Raw genomic sequence first — 20,877 nt, 5'->3', positions numbered from 1 at the left:
TCGAAAACAAAAGTTATTGCTTTCAGTGAAATGCGAACCATTCCGTATTTTATCGAACAGGTGGCAAACCCTAAGATAACTCAAGCATTGCTGTTACATTTGCACAAACCGTCAAACACTTTATGCATTACTTATGTAAAATTCATTGGCAAATTAAATTACGGTGGCTCTTGTTATGAGAGAAGTAACTATGGGGCCGTTCCGAGACTCAGATTTCGCAACGAGCCTAAGGCAGGCCAAACTGCTGCAAATACTCTGACTCGTGATGTGCACGTGAATCGCGAAGAGAAGTGAGCACCATATAATGTTCCCTCTTAGAGGGGAGTGTTATAATTGCCTGCTAACTGAATTGCTATTTTAACGTAGCATATGCAGGTTTAAAAAATATTTATACTTGTGTATTGATTTTAAGAAGAGGCGCATTGAAGGTTGTATTATGGTTGAGGTGAACATTGTGCGTTTGCATACGAATTGTGTCTCTTTATTTCAGGGGCGAGTGGGATGCCCTTTGGCTGCAAATACTCTGACTCTGATTGCACTGAACGCAAGAGAAGTGACACAATTTCCCTAGTTAATATTGCCTGCTAACATGAATTTCTTTTAACTACATATGCAGGTTTAAAAAATATATACTTGTGTATTGATTTTAAGAAAGGCATTGATGTTTATGGTTAGGTACATTTGTTGCAACGATTGTGCTTTTTTCGCGAATGCGCCTTTGTTAAATCATCACCCGTTTGGCGAAGTAGGCTGTGATTCGATAAATTAACAGGCACCGCATTGCTTATATGCAACGCAGAACAAGCTAGTTAACCTAGTAATATCATCAACCATGTGTAGTTAACTAGTGAAGATTGTTTAATGCTAGCTAGCAACTTACCTTGGCTCCTTGCAGCCACAAGGTCCTTTTGATGCTGCACTCGCGTAACAGATGGTCAGCGTGCCACGCAGTCACCTCGTGGATTGCAATGTAATCTGCCATAATCAGCGTCCAAAAAGGCTGATTACCGATGGTTATGAAAACTTGAAATTGGCCCTAATTAATCGGACATGCCGACCTCTAATGAGACGCTTGCGCTCTCTCATTCCTTCTCTCRCTACTCTCTCACTTCCTCTCTCCTCTCTCGCCCCCTCCTCTCTCCTCTAGGTGACCATCCAGTGGAACAGTAGCAGCCAGAGGTTCCATCTCTCTCTAGGAACAGTAGGCCCTAACTCAGGCTGTAGTAACTGCCACAACATTATACTGCATCAACTACAGGAGATGTTCAACAAGACCCCCACTGTGGTCCCGCTACTACAGGTACTGCACGTCCACACGCTCAACCTAACTATACAGGGGCAGGGCCGGCCACACGCGCAACCTAACTATACAGGGGCAGGGCCGTCCACACGCGCAACCTAACTATACAGCGGCAGGGCCGTCCACACGCTCAACCTAACTATACAGGGGCAGGGCCGTCCACACGCGCAACCTAACTATACAGGGGCAAGGGCGGCCACAACGCTCAACCCTAACTATACAGGGAAGGGCCTCACACGCGCAACCTAACTATACAGGGGCAGGGCCGTTCCACGCTCAACCTAACTATACAGTGGACAGGGCCGTCCACACGCGCAACCTAACTATACAGGGGCAGGGCCGTCCAACGCACAACCTAACTAACAGGGGCAGGGCCGTCACACGCTCAGACCTAACTATACACAGTGGCAGGGCCGTCCACACGCGCAACCTAACTATACAGGGGCAGGCCGTCCACACGCACAACCTAACTATACAGGGGCAGGCCCGTCACACGCTCAACCTAACTATACAGGGGCAGGGCCGGCCAACACGCTCAACCTAACTATACAGGGGCAGGGCGCGTCCCACACGCGCACCTAACTATACAGGGGCAGGGCCGCCCACACGCTCACCTAACTATAACGGGGCAGGGCCGTCCACACGCGCAACCTAACTATACAGGGGCAGGGCCGTTCACACGCTCAACCTAACTATACAGGGGCAGGGCCGGCCACACGCTCAACCTAACTATACAGGGGCAGGGCCGTTCACAACGCTCAACCTAACTATACAGGGGCAGGGCCGTTCAACACGCTCAACCTAACTATACAGGGGGCAGGGCCGTTCACACGCTCAACCCTAACTATACAGGGGCCGGGCCGCCTACCAAAGGGGCCTGATTTCCATGACATTTGTTTTCTAACTTCTCTTTTCTTTCCTCCTCACCAGGTGCTGTCAGATACCCAGGCCCCTCTGAATGCCATCAACAAGCTGCCCACGGTGCCCATGCTGGGGCTGACCCAGCGCACTAACACGGCCTATCAGTGTTTCTCCCATCCTGCCCCAGTCAGCCACACACATCCGCCTGGCCTTCCGCAACTGTACTGCATCGACATCTACTGCCGCAGCCGCGGGGTGGTGGCCATACGAGACGGGGCCTACAGCCTCTTCGACAACACCAAGATCGTGGAGGGCTTCTACCCCGCCCCGGGGCTCAAGGTACGGGAGAGGGCTTGGGGTGGGGGATCATTTGTTTTAAGAATTTGAAAGTGTCAAGATTCAGTTGTATTAAAATATCGGATGTTGAATTCAATTATACCTTTATCTCTCTCTCCCTCTCTCTGTGTCTCTCTCTCCTTTCTTTCTTTCTTTCTTTCTTTCTTTCTTTCTTTCTTTCTTTCTTTCTTTCTTTCTTTCTCTTTCTTCTTTCTTGTTCCCCCTCCTCTCTCTCTCTCTCTCTCTCTCTCTACCAGACGTTCCTCAACATGTTTGTTGACAGTAACCAGGACGCTCGGCGACGCTCCGTCAATGAAGACGACAACCCGCCCTCGCCGGTGGGAGGCGACATGATGGACACCTTTATGAGCCAATTACAGGCCCAGCAGCAACAACAGCCAATGAGAGCGGGTCCTGGTGGAGTGTACCCTCCCCAACCTCACCCTCCCACCCCTTACCATCCCAACGTGCCCACACAGTCCCCAGGTGAGAGGGGATGGTGTGGTTGTGCTGGCGTGTGCCCTGTTTGTGCATTGTGTCTTGGCATCCCTCTACAGAACAGAGGAAAGAGACCAAATGCTCACGGTCCCTGCTAAGTGATATCACTCCGTGTGTGTGTTCGCCCTTCCACTGCGGTCATGCACATGCTGAATGGCAAACTGTGTGTGAGAGAGTTGAGCCCAGAAGGGAGGAAGCATTATCCAGTCCTGCTCACCCATCTCAGCCCTAGAGCCTGCGTCTGCTGTCCAACTTAGCTTGTGTGTTCTCCTGTGTGTGTGTTTGCTTGTCTGTGTATGGGTCTGTGTATGGGTCAGTGTATGCATGTGTGTGTATGAATGGATGTATGTGAGTGTGTCTGACAAGCTTTTTTGATCAGTTTGTGTGTGTGTGCGTGTGTGTGTGTGTGTGTGTGTGTGTGGTGTGTGTGTGTGTGTGTGTGTGCGCGCAGGGATACCCATTCATTGGGCTCTACTAGCGGAGCATTGAGCTCCCCTCTCCCTTTGGGCCTACCCCTTCTCCTCCTCTCTGGCATAGCTATGGGCCCGACCAGCTTTGCCCAGCCCGCAGGGTAAATGGTTCAGCGCACAAAGACCACAGGTACAGGCTGAGGCTGTGGTAGAGGAGCGGACTGGGCTGTAGTAGAGGAGAGGGCTGGGGTAGAGGAGAGGACTGGGTTGTCCCGGGGTAGAGAAGGGGACTAGACTGGGCTGCACTGGGGAGAGGGCTGGGCTAGGTAGAGGGGACTGGGCTAGGGTAGAGGGACTGGGCTAGGGTAGAGGGACTGGGCTAGGGTAGAGGGGACTGGGGTAGAGGACTGGACTGGGCTGGGGTAGAGGACTGGGCTGGGGTAGAGCAGGGGCTGGGTAGAGGAGAGGAGAGGACTGGTTGGGCTGGGCTGGGTAGAGGAGGGGGTTGGGGTAGAGGAGGGGACTGGACGGGTAGAGGAGGCCTGGGGTAGAGGGACTGGGTTGGGCTGGGTTAGAGGAGGGGACTGGGTTGGGGTAGAGGAGGGGACTGGCCTGGGGTAGAGGAGGGGCCTGGGGTAGAGGGGACTGGGCTGGGGTAGAGGGGACTGGGGTAGAGGAGGGGGCTGGGTTGGGGTAGAGGATGGTACTGAGGTATAGGAGGGCTGGGTATAGGGGCGGTGGGTATAGGAGGGGGTTGGGTTGGGGTAGAGGAGGGGACTGGCCTGGTAGAGGAGGGGACTGGCCTGGGTAGAGAGGGGACTGGGCCTGGGTAGAGGAGGGGACTGGGCCTGGGTAGAGGAGGGGACTGGGCCTGGGTAGAGGAGGGGACTGGGCCTGGGTAGAGGAGGGGTTGGGCCGGGGTAGAGGAGGGGACTGGGCTGGGGTAGAGGAGGGGACTGGGCTCTGGGGTAAGAGGAGTAGAACCATAACCGGTCCATGGTGCAGGTTGAGTGACACATGGGCTGTATATGGGCTGGCAGGCTAGCTAGCTGTCTGACTGGCAGGCTGGCTGGCTGACTGGTGAACTTTTTGGGCACATTGATCAGTGTTTCCAACCTTTGGCCCATGGACTTGCACTGGTCCCTGTGCTGTTGCTCACCGGTCCCTTGGATAGTTCTGACACCTGTTTAGTCTGTTTTCAGGCGGTTGAGAAGTTGAACTCAAGCTTGACTGGGCAGTGGGCACTCAGTGGTGGTTTAACAGTGGAGAGTGTTAATTGGGGAGTAAATGGAAGTGTTTGAGAACGTGACAGTCTGTGTATATGTGTGTTTTTGTGCGTCTTGGTTCATGTCTGACTGTTTGTCTGAGTAAACAAATAGGTTCATGACAATTATTGATTATTATTGCTGTGATTATGTTGAGGATGATGATGACTGATAATATCAGTGGACACTGTATTGATGTCGACGATGATGATGATGATGATGATGATGTGAGTGAGTGAGTGTGAAAAAGACAAAGGTTTAGAGTATTTGTCTGTATGTTTCCCAGGTGCTCTGGACCCCAGCTCCCCCTATGCTATGGTATCTCCCAACCAGAGGGGCCAGTGGCCAGGCTCTCCCCAAGTCTCAGGGCCCTCTCCTGGGGCTCGCATCCACGGCATGTCCCCTGGAAACCCCTCACTCCACTCACCCATCCCCGACGCCTCACACTCCCCGCGCGCCGGCTCCAGTGAGTACCACACACACACACACCGTAGAAACTCTACATCCCCATACATGACTCTCTGACTGGATTGGCGCCGGACATTTGACCGACAACATTTTAATTTACTGGACATTTGGGAAATTCACCGGACCCATAGGCATTGGGTGCATAACATGATTAGGGCGTCCACCCACGGTGCTCAGAATGACAGATCACATTTACAATATGGTAAATCATATTAACAGAACATGCCAGTCGAGGATGCAACGATATGCGATCCTTCTTACTGAATTCTGATGTGCACTTTGAACATGTTAGAATAAGTGTCCACATTTACCTTTCCTCAGCCAACAAGACGAGTAACGAACAGCAAAATCACTAGCCTTTGTCAATCCACTATAGTAGAACATTTTAGGCTAGCTATTTTATTGGTCAGCTTGTGGAGGAAGAAATAACCTATTCCAAACAGACTCTGGGACAGCTGTGGGACAATAGATCCCAAATTCATACAACCAGTAAGCCTAGTCTACATGAGTGATGCAGAAGATCAGAACGTTTAGCTTAATGTTGATTAACTATTATTTCTTAGTAAAGAACAAGAAGGCCCACACACAGTCCCAGTTCGCCTCTTTATGGACAACGTTTCGATTCGAAAACGCATCTTCGTCAGGTCARAAAAACGGTMATTTCTTYACATTATAAGCGCAGCAATGCACACAAGGCAGTAGRCTACAAGTGAATGTTTGTYCCATAATGCAACTGGCAGGAAACCACAGTGTCAAAAGGGCGCCTCTCACACAAACGGTTTCATGTGACAGAGATTCAAATATGTGTTAGAAATGTAGAATGAGAGGAGATCTAATAGGCTACTTTGAAGCAAGATAAGACATTCCTCATATGTTTTAAAATGTTCAGGTTTCAAACAATTAATTAGGCATAGCCTACTGACTTCAGCTCATTGCAAAGTAGCGTTTGACACGCTGATGAACAACACGGACATGTCCGACTTCAGTGCGTTCAAGTCAACTGGGAACTGGGGAAACAAAACTATCCGACTGGGAAAAATAGTTTTTAGCGGTTATCCGACTCCGGCCGGCGCCAATTTCATTTATCAGCTTTTCAACAACAACAAAAATCTGGGCAAAAGCTGGCTATTACCGGCTAACGGAAACCCTGCTCCCTGAATGACAATCCACTGAAATCAGTTCTGTTTTCCAAAGGTTGAAAATGTTAAGACATCTTCATGAATGTGTATTTTAAAAAAAAGACGTATTAATAAATGGCATGTTTATGTGTCTCCCTCTCCAGGTTCCGGGTCCATGCCCAGCAGTATGCCCCCGCCCCGTAAGCTACCTCAGCGCTCCTGGGCTGCCTCCATCCCCACCATCCTCACCCACAATGCCTTGCACGTGCTGCTGCTGCCCTCGCCCACCCCCTGCCTGGTTCCGGGCCTGGCAGGAAGTTACCTCTGCTCTCCGCTGGAGCGCTTCCTGGGCTCGGTTATCATGAGACGCCACCTGCAGAGGATCATCCAGCTGGAGCCCAACGTGAGTGGTGATCTGTGGTCCACTCATGTCTGAGTTTAGTCTATCTGTCTTTCTTTCTTCAGTGTCTTTGTGCTGCTCTGTGTCTTTCTCTCTGCTCGTCTTTCCCTTTCTCACTCACCCACTCAACCTCTGGCTTAAAAAAAAAGGTATTTCTGTTCTTCTCACATCTTCTTTCCCTCTCTCCATTTAATCCTTCCATCTCAYCCCTCCATCTCTCTCTCTATCTCATCCAGCTGGAGGCTAACGTGAGTGTTACCACTGTCCTCAAACATCTGTTCATACCCCATCTCTCCTCAGCTTAACCATCTCTCATCCCATTTCTTTATGTCACTGTCAAATGAAGCCTGATTTAGCCAGCTCCAAATTAGGTGTGGGCGATATATCAAATTCWTTTGAATATATGTTTTTGYGCGGTATTYCAAATGCCTGAATSGCAAGAATCAAGGTTTTGTTATTTTTTGTTGTTATGAGGGTTTTGTTTTCATGTTGTAGTTTTGGTCTCGTCTCCTTCGCTCCTCTGTGCTGTGTTCACCTTCCCATTTACACCAGAGATCTGTATAAATGACAAGATGCACGTTTCCGCCCTAACACTGGGAGTTGTTGTCCCAAAGGCGTGAAGGCAGGCGACAAGCTTAGGTCCAAAATAAACCCATAGAAACGCATTGGCTTCATTTTGGGCAAATTTCAGTTCGTCTCTTTTTCTATGTTCTACACACACACACACACCAAGCCCCTCCCCCTGCTTCTCACGCCAACAGAGTTCTGACAAGCGGTTTCAACTCGTTGTTTGGATTTGAGGTTTGGTCCAAMAGAATCTGTGATATTGACACCAAAACACATTGAGACATTATTTTACTGTAGTAGAGGAGAAGTTAACCTTGTCTAACAGTACCCTTTTTATGTCTCAACTACTCAAAATGTGCGCAGAGTAGACACTACTAAAACGAGAGTATAAATGAACATTGTTTCTGAAAAAATGAATGCTCAGTTTGTCGCATGTGGCAAAAAGATCAGGTTAAACTATTTTGATAATAATTTGATTATTGAGTTTTATGGTTTTGAAGGCTTATATTTAGACTAGGTATAACTTCACAAGCCCTGAATTCATTAGATTATCGCTGACTGTTTGAAATGCCGTGTATTTTAACCTTTAATTTTACAATAATGCTTATTTAGAGATTTTTTTTTTTTTAAATTGAGATATATCGTTTGAAAAAATCGAGATAGGATTTTTAGGCCATATCGCCCAGCACTATTCTAATGACTTCATCTCTGTCTAACTCCTTGGTAGAAGTTCGTTGCTGGGCTGTTCCTTAACCCCACTGCTTTTCCCCAGCCTTCAATCTCTTGAACCTTCAGCCCAAGCATTAGTAGATAGAGGCTAGTTTCCTTCCCCAATTAAAATGTGATCTTTTGAAAATGCCATGTAGATGATGGTACTTTGTAGAGCTAATGTGGAACAATCTTTCTATTTTTACTTTGTGTTTTTGTCATTTTTCCCCCTATTATAATAATCCTTCTCTCTCCTCCCCTCCTCCCTTTCTCCAGCTGTCTATTGTGAACTCAAACGAGCCGGGTGTGATCATGTTCAAGACAGAGGTGTTGAAGTGTCGCGTGGCACTCAACCCAAAGACCTACCAGACCCTGCAGCTCAAAGTCACCCCCGAGAACACCGGTCCCTGGTCACAGGAGGAGCTACAGGTCCTGGAGAAGTTCTTTGAGACTCGGGTAAGACTAGTGTAGTTTCTTAAGGATGCCCGCACATTTATTGGTTTGAAATGTGTGGTCCTGTTGACAGCATTGAGTTCATTACGCTGAGTTCTTTACAGTATTGGTGGTGTTCTCTTCACATTGGGAAGAGCAGGAAGCCACTGAAGGTGTCGTGGTTACTAGAAGTATCGTWGAGCATCCTGCCTGAGGGGAGACTCATGTAGACCATCTTCCTCCTCCAGTTCTAAAGTCAATACATTAGACATAATACCTGAAATAGCCGTGGTGGTGAATGTATTCCTCATTGTCCATAATTCTCTGGTCATTATGGTTAAGGTATATATGAGTAAGATGACCCATGGCAGTGAATCTGAAGTAGTAGACTCCTCTCACTGATGCTATGAAAAATATCTACATCAGAGAAAAGCAAGGAGCATTTTCTGTCTCTTTAAGACACAGTTATGCMGGGATTCAATTTGTTTCTGTGTGGGTTGTCGACAATGCAGCTTTTAAAGGCAATGTTCCCGCTTTTGTGGATATCACATTCACAGTAAACGCTGCTTTTTTTTTGCTTATCTTAACTTTTTTGGCGCATAATGTTTCGGACATCATTGTCTATGACTGAAAAGAGCTTCTGGACATCAGAACAGCGATCACTAAGCTCCATTTAGATTAAGATTTCTACTTCAACGAGTCGGCGRAACACAACATACTGCTAACCCCGGACAAGGCCCTTATCCCCGACACTCTGAAGAGAAAGAGACGGCGATAYRGAGGCCGACGTSCTTGCACCCTGATGAAACTACAGCGGCGAGTAAATAAACCCCCTCTACCCTCTGTTCTATTGGCGAAGGTACAATCACTGGAGAACGAACTGGACAAGCGCCATTCAAGACTATCCTATCAACGGGACCTGACGAACTTTGATATCCTATGTTTCCCTGAAACTTGGCTGAACGAGGACATGCATAATTGACATTTAGCTGTTCTTTCTATGCATCGGCAGGACAAAATGGCAGTAAGCTCAAGGGGGAGGTGTGTGTCTCTTTTGTTAACAGCTGGTGGGCGATATCTAATATTAAGGAAGTCTCGATAAGTTGTAGACCATACTATTGACCAAGTTTTCATCTATATTTTTTTTGTAGCGGTCTGTTTACCACCACAAACCGATGCTGGCACTAAGACCACACTCAACGATCTGTATAGGGCCATAAGCAAACAAGAAAATACTCATCTAGAGGCGGCGCTCCTAGCGGCCGGTGATTTTAATGCAGGAAAACTGAAATCTGTCTTAGCGAATTTTTACTAGCATGTCACCTGTGCAACTAGAGGCAAATAAACCCTAGATCACCTTTACTCCACACACAGAGATGCATACAAAGCTTTCCTTGCCCTCCATTTGGAAAATCTGACCATAACTCTATCCTTCTGATTCCTGTTTACAAGCAAAAACTCAAACAGGACGTACCAGTGACATGCTCAATACGGAAGTGGTCCCATGAAGCGGATGCTAAACTACAGGACTGTTTCGTTAGCAATAACTGAATATGTTCCGGGACTCATCCAATGGCTTTGAGGAGTTTACCACATCAGTCACCGCCTTCATTAATAAGTGCATCGATAACATCGTCCCTAGAGTAAACGTATGTACATATCCCAACCAGAAGCCATGGATTACAGGCAACATCCACACCTAACTAAAGGCTAGAGCTGCCGCTTTCAAGGAGCGGGACACTAAGCCGGACCCTTATAAGAAATCCCGCTATGCCCTCTGACGAACCATCAAACAGGCAAAGCGTCAATACAGACTAAGATCAAATCCTACTACAGCAGCTCTGACACTTGTAGGATGTGGCAGGGCTTGCAAACTATCACGGATTACAAAGAGAAACCCAGCCACAAGCTGCACAGTGAAGTGAACCTACCAGACGAGTGAAATGCCTTCTATGCTCGCTTCGAGGCAAGCAACACTGAACCATGCGAGAGCACCAGCTTTTCCGGACGACTGTGTGATTACGCGCTCCATAGGCGACGTGAGTAAGACCTTAAAGCAGGTCAACCTCTCCCTGACCCAGTCTGTTATACCTACATGTTTCAAGTAGACCACCATAGTCCCTGTACCCTGGAACGCCAAGGTAACCTGTCTAAAATGACTATACTCCATGTTCACCCACGAATGCATGGCTGTGCACGACTCTAACACCATCATTTAAGTTTGCCGACAACACAACGGTGGTAGGCCTGATCACCGATGACGATGAGACGGCCTACAGGGAGATCAGAGACCTGGCAGTGTGGTGCCTGGACAAGAACCTCTCCCTCAACGTCAGCAAGACAAAAGAGTTGATCGTGGACTACAGGAAACGGAGGGGCGAACACGCCCCCATTCACATCGACGGGGCTGTGGTGGAACAGGTCGAGCACTTCAAGTTCTTTAGTGTCCACATCACTAAAGACCTATCATTGTCTAAACACACCAACAAAGTTGTGAAAAGGGCACGACTACACCTCTTCCCCCTCAGGAGGCTGAAAATATTTGGCATGGGCCTCTACAGCTGCACCATTGAGAGCATCTTGACCGCCTGCATGACCGCTTGGTGTGGCAACTGCTTGGCAGCCGACCGGAAGGCGCTACAGAGGGTAGTGCATACGGCCCAGTACWWCACTGGGACCAAGCTCCCTGCCATCCAGGATCTTTATACCAGATGGTGTCAGAGGAAGGCCTTAAAATTTCCACTAGGGCTGACCAAATTTAGTCAACTGGTCGATTGTTTGGTCGATAGGCTTTTGGTTGACTGAGATTTCTTTAGTCGAGCAGTCTCAAATCTATTTTTTGTTCATGGTGCACAAGACACCGGTCTGATTCGCACCTGTCTCAGTGGACTTATCCATTGCGGAGGCCACAGGGATGCCACACTCTAAGACGTGCTACTGAAATTGTAAATGGGTATATTATGTAAAAATAATGGTGCAACACTAATAAATATATTATTTTATTTAAAAAATGCGTTTTCTTCCACGTTAACGGTCGCTGTCCGAGGATCTATTAATGCAAATGAATTACTTAAAAATCATACAATGCGATTTTCTGGATTTTTGTTTTAGATTCCGTCTCTCACAGTTGAAGTGTACCTATGATAAAAATGTCAGACCTCTACATGCTTTGTAAGTAGGAAACACTGCAAATTTTGCAGGTTATCAAAAACTTGTACTCCCCACTGTATATTATATATATATTATATATATATATGTGTGTATATATATATTTTATATATATCTATATATGTGTGTGTGATATATATATTTATATATATATTTATATATATATATATATATTATATATGTGTATATATATATCTACAGAAAAAAGACAGATCCTGCTTCTGTTGCTAGTTTGAGTGTTTGTTTAATAGCCTACTGATTCCGTGAGCACCAAGCCTCACGCAACCGCAAAATGTCAGATAAAGCAATTTCACAAATTGGCTGTTTTTAACAACATTTTTAGAACAGACTCTCTGATATTMTAATTGATTTTGTGTTGTTTACACTGTTCCAAACTGGCAGAAATTGTCACACATAATATACATGCAGCTCTCACTCCTATACCCTCCTTTTTCTTGATCTCCTTCTTGTTGTTATTATTACAATTATTATTATGATCATCATTATAATAAGTAATTTCATTTATAAATATTAGGTTTCTTATAACCACCCGCTGTAGGCCTAAGAGCACGTCCTGTTTWGTCTTAGTACCGTAACTTACTTAGGCCTATATTTCAATATATCAATCATTAATTCGTTTCATGTCATCATACCGCATACGAGTCATTCATGCTTTGAAATGCAATCAAGCATTTTTWAAATGAAATAACAAAGGGAGCTTTGGCTAATTAGCCTAAACAATAAATAAGCCGCAATTCATGATGCATGCAACTGTTCCTAGTCTTTGCTGTAATAAAGGATTAATATATTATAATTTTGGCGTTAGATAATACTTCAATTTATTTACCGTAGTTTTTTTACACCGTTCCAAATGGTCAGAAATAACTATTATTAATATAACAGCACCTGTTTGGCATGCAGCGCTTGCGCCTTTACCCTCATTTTTCTGGATCTCCATTAGTTTCCAAAACTAAGTCAAATGTCTTCCACACATCTGACTTCCCCTTTCCCTCCTGAGCAACCAGTAAACATTCCCTCGTTCTTTTTCACGTGTTGGTGTTGGGAGTTTGTTATAACCAATTTATTGATGTGATAATGATAGGTTATATGTCAGGACCTATTGGTCACGTGTATGCGATGCATACATATTTCAAGTAAAGAGAGCAAGGGTTGAGGGAATAGGGAATGTTTTTCCTAAACAAATGAGTTTCTTTCAGTAAACTATCTTTTCAGTCAGAGAAAGTAAGAAACAAAATGGCTGTAATTACAGTACCAGTCAAAAGCTTGGACAAACCTACTCATTCAAGGGTTTTTCTTTATTTGTACTATTTTCTACATTTTAGAATAGTAGTGAAGACATCAAAACTATGAAATGACACGTATGGAATCATGTAKTAACCAAAAAAGGGTTAAACAAATCAAAATATATTTTATATTTGAGATTCTTCAACATAGCCACCCTTTGCCTTGATGACAGCTTTGCGCACTCTTGCCATTCTCTCAACCAGCTTTATGAGGTAGCCACCTGGAATGGATTTCAGTGAACAGGTGTGCCTTGTTAAAAGTTAATTTGTGGAATTTCTTTCCTTAATGCGTTTGAGCCAATCACTTGTGGTGTGACAATGTAGGGTTGGTATACAGAAGATGGCCCTATTTGGTAAAAGACCAAGTCCATATTATGTCAAGAACAGCTCAAATAAGCAAAGACAAATGACAGTCCATTACTTTAAGACATGAAGGTCAGTCAATCCGGAACATTTCAAGAACTTTTAACGTTTCTTCAAGTGCCTTCACAAAAACCATCAAGCACTATGATGAAACTGGCTCTCATGAAGACACAGGCAAGGAAGACCCAGAGTTACCTCTGCTGCAGAGGATAAGTTCATTAGAGTTAACTGCACTTCAGATTGCAGTCCAAAAAAATGCTTGACAGAGTTCAAGTAACAGACATCTCAACATCAACTGCGTGAATTAAATTTTTTTATTTACATTTTTTATTTCACCTTTTGTTTAACCAGGTAAGCCAGTTGAGAACAAGTTCTCATTTACAACTGCGACCTGGCCAAGATAAAGCAAAACAGTGTGACACAATCAACAACACAGAGTTACACATGGAATAAACAAACGTACAGTCAATAACACAATAGAAAAGTCTATATACAGTGTGTGCAAATGAAGTAGGTAAGGCAATAAATAATACTAGTAAATAGGCCGTAGTGGCGAAATAATTACAATTCAGCAAATTTACACTGGAGTGATAGATGTGCAGAAGATGAATGTGCAAGTAGAGATACTGGGGTGCAAAAGGGCAAAAACATTTTTTTTATATATATAAATAGCAATATGGGGATGAGGTAGTTGGATGGGCTATTTACAGATGGGCTATGTACAGGTGCAATGATCTGTAAGCTGCTCTGATAGCTGATGCTTAAAGTTAGTGAGGGAGATATGAGTCTCCAGCTTCAGTGATTTTTGCAATTCATTCCAGTCATTGTTAGCATAGAAGTGGAAGGAAAGGCGGCCAAACGACGAATTGGCTTTGGGGGTCCCTAGTGAAATATACCTGCTGGAGCGTGTGCTATGGGTGGGTGCTGCTATGGTGACCAGTGAGCTAAGATAAGGCGGGGCTTTACCTAGCAAAGACTTATAGATGGCCTRGAGCCAGTGGGTTTGGCGACGAATATGAAGCGAGTGCCAGCCAACGAGAGCGTACCAGACACCTAGGTATTTGTAGTTGTCCACATATTCTAAGTCAGAACCGTCCAGAGTAGTGATGCTGGCGGGCGTGCAGGTGCAGGCAGCGATCAGTTGATGAGCATGCATTTAGTTTTACTTGCATTTAAGAGCAGTTGGAGGCCACGGAAGGAGAGTTGTATGGCATTGAAGCTCGTCTGGAGGTTAGTTAACATAGTGTCCAAAGAAGGGCCAGAAGTATACAGAATGGTGTCGTCTGCATAACTTGGTTAACCCATTCCATGCGAGGAATTGCCAAGAAACTTAAGATCTCGTACAACTCTATGTACTACGCAAACTGGCTCTAACCAGAATAGAAGAGGAGTGGGAGGCCCCAGTGTACAACTGAGCAAGAGGACATGTACATTTAGAGTGTCTTGTTTGAGAAACAGACGCTTCACAAGTCCTCAACTGGCAGCTTCATTAAATAGTACCCGCAAAACACCAGTCTCAACGTCAACAGTGAAGAGGCGATTCCGGGATGCTGGCCTTCTAGGCAGAGTTCCTCTCTCCAGTGTCTGTTCTTTTTCCCATGAAGGGTGTAGTACATGTGTGTGCATGTACATGTGATATAGATACTTGTGTACCTGTTTCCTCCAGCATCTTCACAAGGTCTTTTGCTGYTGTTCTGGGATTGATTTGCACTTCTCGCACCAAAGTACGTTCATCTCTAGGATACAGAATGGGTCTCCTTCCTGAGCGGTACGATGGCTGCGTGGTCCCATAGTGTTTATACTTGCGTACTATTGTTTGTACAGATGAACGTGGTACCTTCAGGGTTTGGAGGTCTACAATGTTTTTTTCTGACRTCTTGGCTGATTTCTTCTGATTTTCCCATGATGTAAAGCAAAGAGGCAATGAGTTTGAAGGTAGGCCTTGAAATACATCCACAGGTACACCTCCAATTGACTCAAATTATGTCAATTAGCCTAACAGAAGCATGTTTTTTAAAGGCACAGTCAACTTAGTGWATGTAATCTTCTGACCCACTGGAATTGTGATACAGTGAATTATAAGTSAAATAATCTGTCTGTAAACAATTGTTAGAAAAATGACTTGTGTCATGCATAAAGTAGATGTCCTAACCGACTTGCCAAGACTAGTTTGTTAASAAGAAATTTGTGGAGTGGTTGAAAAACGAGTTCTAATGACTCCAACCTAAGTGTATGTAAACTTCCGACTTCAACTGTACATACATACAGTGCATTCGGAAAGTATTCAGACTCCTTGACCCTATCCACATTTTGTTACGTTACAGCCTTATTCTAAAAGGTATGAGATGTTATTTATTTAATCCATCTACTACACATAATGACAAAGCGAAAACAGTTTTGTTTTTGGTGGAAATTTATAAATTTATTAAAACAGATACCTTATTTATGTAAGTATTCAGACCCTTTTCAGACTCGAAATTGAGCTCAGGTGCATCCTGTTTCCATTTGTCATCCTTGAGATGTTTCTACAACTTGATTGGAGTCCACCTGTGGTAAATTTTGTTAGATTTCAGTGCGGCTTTTGACATTATCAATCATAGTCTGCTGCTGGAAAAAACAAATGTGTTATGGCTTTACACCCACTGCTATTATGTGGATAAAGAGTTAACTGTCAAACAGAACACAGAGGGTGTTCTGTAATGGAAACCTCTCCAACATAATCCTGGTAGAATCATTACTTGTTTSAATCTTTACTAATGACATGACACTTGCTTTGAGTAAAATGAGAAAAATGAGAAAAAAGTCGAGGGGTCTAAATACATTCCGAATGCACTGTATGTCTCTGACCGAAAACGTGGAACTAAAGCCAAGATTTCTTATTAAAAAAAAYGCTGGGTGAACTGACCTCCATAGCAGGTCATTTTGAATCTGAAGCTGGAAAAGTCTGTGGGAAAGCTGAACCTGTTAATTGGTCGGAGGTCTCTCTTTATCTTCATTAAGTGCAGGAATAGATTTGTGTATTGTGTACTATTAGTCTTTGCCTGAAAAGTKAAATGTTAGATATTACTGCACTGTCGGTGCTAGAAGCACAAGCATTTCGCTACACCTGCAATAACATCTGCTAATCACGTTTATTTCAATGACTCACTCTTTTTTATCCTCCCCCTCTCCTCCTTTTTCATCTCCTCCTTCCCCTTCTTCGTCCTCCTCTCTCAAGGTGGCCGGCCCACCATTCAAGTACAACACGCTGAATGCCTTCACCAAGCTGCTGGGCGCCCCCACCAACATCCTCAGGGACTGTGTCCGCATYATGAAGCTTGAACTGGTGAGGTCCTTTTCCTCTGGCTGTGTGTGTGTGTGTGGTACCCCATAAATATATTTGTGTCAGTTAAGAATATAAAGGGGCTGGTGATGTGTGGCTKTGTTTCTGCCTGTCTGTGAGAGAAATAAATATGTGTAATGATTGTGTAGGTGGCTCTCTAACTTCTGTCACCCTCTCCAGTTCCCAGACCAGGCCACCCAGTTAAAGTGGAATGTCCAGTTCTGTCTTACCATCCCCCCCAGCGCCCCTCCCATCGCACCCCCAGGAACCATCGCTGTGGTGCTCAAGTCCAAAATGCTATTCTTCGTAAGTACTGGTTTTCCCTTGCCTGATTAGTTTTAATTTAAGCAGTTGATTGGCCGTTGTCCACTCACCTGTTGTCAGTCTGTTTGCTGGCTTTCATCCTTCCCCTGTATTGTAGTTTAATAGCTGCATATCAGTTCCGTAGGTGTTACAACCCATCTTACAGTTCCATTGACTCGCACTGAAGTTGTATGAAGTGTAACTAACCCTGTATTCTCCCCTTCAGCTCCAGCTGACCCAGAGGCTGCCGCTGCCCCAGGAGCCGGTCAACATCATTGTTCCCATCGTATACGACATGGCCACGGGCTTGACCCAGCAGGCTGACATCCCCAGACAACACTCCTCCTCTGGGGCAGCAGCACTTATGGTCTCCAACATCCTCAAGAGGTTCAGCGAGCTGCACCCAGCACGACAGGGTCAGTGGGATTGTCTGCACACACAAATAGAAGATAGACTGAAAGATTTGATTGGAACACTCTGACAGAAAATAAATACAACATGTTATTTTTTGGGGGGTATTATATTGACATTGGTGTTTTTGTCTCCTCTCAGGTGAGTGCACTATCTTTGCCTCAGTTCACGAGCTCATGGCCAACCTCAACCTGACCCCTGGTGGTCGTCAGTAGCAACCCCACCTCCCTAGTCGGAAATGGAACCAGAACGGGAACACAACTGAATATGGTTCCATTCTGGAACAGGGAAAGGTTCCTTTCTGGAGTTTAATGAACTGGAGATGACGTGTGCCCGCTGGATTTCCTAATGCAACATATATCCTCTCTGCCTCAGCCAACCGACCTAAAACTGATGTACAGTTAGTTTTTCTGTCAAAAAAGGGAGCAGAATTATGCAGAACCATCACACAGTTTTTAGTCTTGATAAAGAACACATTCATGACCCAAATAAAGGAGTGTGTATCTTGAAAAAGAGAAGTATTCGTTGTAAGAAGAACTTCAAAAATATGTATTTTTTCTTCCTCCAGATGCACTTCTTATCAAAGGATTCACAAATTAAGAATATGGGCGTTTACCTAAAGATGCACATTGTTGTACATTTCAGCATTGAAAAGAATAATAATGACTTTTGCTAGAGCATGAATTCACATTCGTTCTTTTTTATAAGGCAAGATATCAATACTGTTGTGGTACTGGGGCTGAATTGTATCTTAGTACACTATTTAAATGTATTTTTCCCTTTATGATGTCAAACCTAGTCCCTTCCTAGTTCAAACGGGTCACTTTGAACACTGTAAAACTGTGACAAACTTTATAAGCCAGCTGTATTGTATTATGACTGCTTTTGAGTCCTGAATGAAGATCCAGTCTATCTTTGATTACTATTTAATAAACCAATTTAAAAAATTATTTATTTTTGTCAATTTGTGTCTTTTATTTGTTTATATTTTTTCTAAATCCATTCTCTATGGTGAATGACAATTACACTGAAAGCTGCTGGATTGAAAATGGGTGTGATTTATTTATCTATATACACTGCTCAAAAAAATAAAGGGAACACTTAAACAACACAATGTAACTCCAAGTCAATCACACTTCTGTGAAATCAAACTGTCCACTTAGGAAGCAACACTGATTGACAAGCAGCAGGACCGCTACCTCCGCCTTTGTGCAAGGAGGAGCACTGCCAGAGCCCTGCAAAATGACCTCCAGCAGGCCACAAATGTGCATGTGTCCGCATATGGTCTCACAAGGGGTCTGAGGATCTGTGTGTATGTATATATATATGTATATTGAACAAAAATATAAATGCAACATGCAATAATTTCAAAGATTTTTCTGAGTTGCAGTTCATATAAGGAAATCAGTCAATTGAAATAAATAATAATTTAACATGACTGGGCAGGGGTGGGCCTTGCAGGGCATAGGTTTTGGCATGGCAGCCAGGCCATGCCAATTATAATTCGTTTTCCCCCAACAAAAGGGCTTTATTTCAGACAGAAATGTATGTGATCATTTTAATGTAAGGTGATGCCAAAGTTTTATTCTGTTCTATGTGTTATTCTAGCTATGACATCACATCTGACCTCCAAATCAAATCCAATTGTATTGGATGTTTAGCAGATGTTATTGCGGGTGTAGCGAAATGCTTGTGTTTCTAGCTCCAACAGTACAGTAATATCTAACAATTTCACAACAATACACACAAAAATCTAAGTAAAGGAATGGAGTTAAGAATATATAACTATATTTAAAAAAAAATGTATTTCACCTTTATTTAACCAGGTAGGCTAGTTGAGAACAAGTTCTCATTTACAACTGCGACCTGGCCAAGATAAAGCAAAGCAGTTTGACACATACAACAACACAGAGTTACACATGGAATAAACAAACATACAGTCAATAATATAGTAGAAAAAAGTCTATATACAGTGTGTGCGAAATAGGAAGCCGATTCTAGATTTAATTTTGGATTGGAGATGTTTGTGAGTCTGGAAGGAGAGTTTACAGTCTAACCAGACACCTAGGTATTTGTAGTTGTCCACATATTCTAAGTCAGAACAGGCAGGCAGGTTCGGGCAGCGATCGGTTGAAGGGCATGCATTTAGTTTTACTTGCATTTAAGAGCAGTTGGAGGCCACAGAAGGATGGCGTTCAAGCTCGTCTGGAGGTTAGTTAACACAGTGTCCAAAGAAGGGCCAGAAGTATACAGAATGGTGTCGTCTGCGTAGAGGTGGATCAGAGAATCACCAGCAGCAAGAGCGACATCATTGATGTATACAGAGAAGAGTCGGCCTGAGAATTGTGGCACCCCCATAGAGACTGCCAGAGGTCCGGACAACAGGCCCTCCGATTTGACACACTGAACTCTATCAGAGAAGTAGTGAACCAGGCGAGGCAGTCATTTGAGAAACCAAGGCTGTTGAGTCTGCCGATAAGAATGTGGTGATTGACAGAGTCAAAAGCCTTGGCCAGGTTGATGAATACGGCTGCACAGTATGGATGAGCAATGTCAGCGCAGCATAGACTAAGATACAGTAGAATAAAATAGTACAGTACATACATATGAGATGAGTAATGCAAAATATTTACACATTATTAAAGTGACTAGTGTTCCATTTATGAAAGTGGCCAGTGATTTCAAGTCTATGAATATAGGCAGCTGCCTCTAATGTGCAGTTGGCTATTTAGAGATTGCTGTATTTCAGTCTCTCCTCCCAGCTTTGAGTAGCTGACAACATCAGGAAAACAATGCGCAGGCTTCAATGGGGCAGAAGTCCAGTGTTGTGATACTGGATGGCCAGACAGCTAGGAACAATAACAAGAAACAGCCATGTGGGGAATTGTGATTCATTTCAGATAGTTTAATCTTGTTATTGATACCATGTCTTGTCTTGAGGTGTTTTGACACATTTCTTGTCAATGCTAAAATTGTTAAAATTAGCTTGCTAAAAAAACAACAGATGTAATGATGAATTGGAGAGACAACTCATTGCGCTAATGTATTTATATAGTTTACACGTTGTCACCAATCTATGCCAACACCATCTGTTTTGCTCCAAAGTTGTTAAACAAGGAACAATTCTAAAATAAGAGTCCGATAGCAGCAGACCAGTTAATAGGGCAGGAGGGGGTCAGAGCGGTTTCCATATTATCTTCTGATTGAAGTATTAGCTCGTCATAAATACTTTAATACATTTCGTAAAATTAAGTTTAAACAAAGTGATAAAGCAAGCCGGTTCACCACTATCTCTTGATTGAGATAGTGGTCATCAACGATGCATAAATTTCATGTAGCATACAACAAATTAGGCTTAACATCGGTCCAGAAAGTCTTTTTCACAACTGATTTCAAAGATCTCCATAAGCACGGGCAACTGAGTCAAGTCATCCTGAAGCCTGGCGCCAAGCAACAGGTTGTCATTACACAAGACATCAGGGGAGAGCGCGGACGCAGTCCCCCACTASCATAAATTATGCAATCGAGATTTCCACATTTGAGAAATTCGCAGGGGTCAGCACAGCCGGAGTGCAATGGCTGAGCCTCGCCCTGGGTGAACCGCCTTCTTGATCACGGTATCTCCCTTGCCAGGTAAGTATGA

General features: G+C 44.3%; 1 protein-coding gene and 1 non-coding gene across 2 annotated transcripts in view; one reads left to right on the top strand and one right to left on the bottom strand.

Annotated features, from left to right (window-relative positions):
* LOC111980167 (mediator of RNA polymerase II transcription subunit 14-like) overlaps positions 1 to 18,184 on the top strand; it is a 38,566-nt gene extending 20,382 nt beyond the window's left edge. The window contains 12 exon segments of the mRNA XM_024010834.2: positions 1,148 to 1,300; positions 2,231 to 2,335; positions 2,337 to 2,379; positions 2,382 to 2,500; positions 2,755 to 2,983; positions 4,957 to 5,136; positions 6,421 to 6,659; positions 8,208 to 8,387; positions 16,416 to 16,523; positions 16,701 to 16,826; positions 17,050 to 17,239; positions 17,376 to 18,184. Coding sequence (XP_023866602.1) covers positions 1,148 to 1,300; positions 2,231 to 2,335; positions 2,337 to 2,379; positions 2,382 to 2,500; positions 2,755 to 2,983; positions 4,957 to 5,136; positions 6,421 to 6,659; positions 8,208 to 8,387; positions 16,416 to 16,523; positions 16,701 to 16,826; positions 17,050 to 17,239; positions 17,376 to 17,449 — 1,746 coding nt within the window. The 3' untranslated portion in view covers positions 17,450 to 18,184.
* Positions 18,185 to 20,711: 2,527 nt separating this feature from the next.
* On the bottom strand, positions 20,712 to 20,875 carry LOC111980336 (U1 spliceosomal RNA). The gene has a single exon (XR_002879430.1). It is a non-coding gene; the product is annotated as a U1 spliceosomal RNA (small nuclear RNA).
* Positions 20,876 to 20,877: the final 2 nt, after the last annotated feature.

Source organism: Salvelinus sp. IW2-2015, linkage group LG2 (assembly GCF_002910315.2).
Source record: "Salvelinus sp. IW2-2015 linkage group LG2, ASM291031v2, whole genome shotgun sequence".
In the NCBI taxonomy this organism is placed as follows: Eukaryota; Metazoa; Chordata; class Actinopteri; order Salmoniformes; family Salmonidae; genus Salvelinus; species Salvelinus sp. IW2-2015.
Note: the sequence above shows the minus strand (reverse complement) of the source record. Positions and strands in the feature narration are given on the sequence as shown.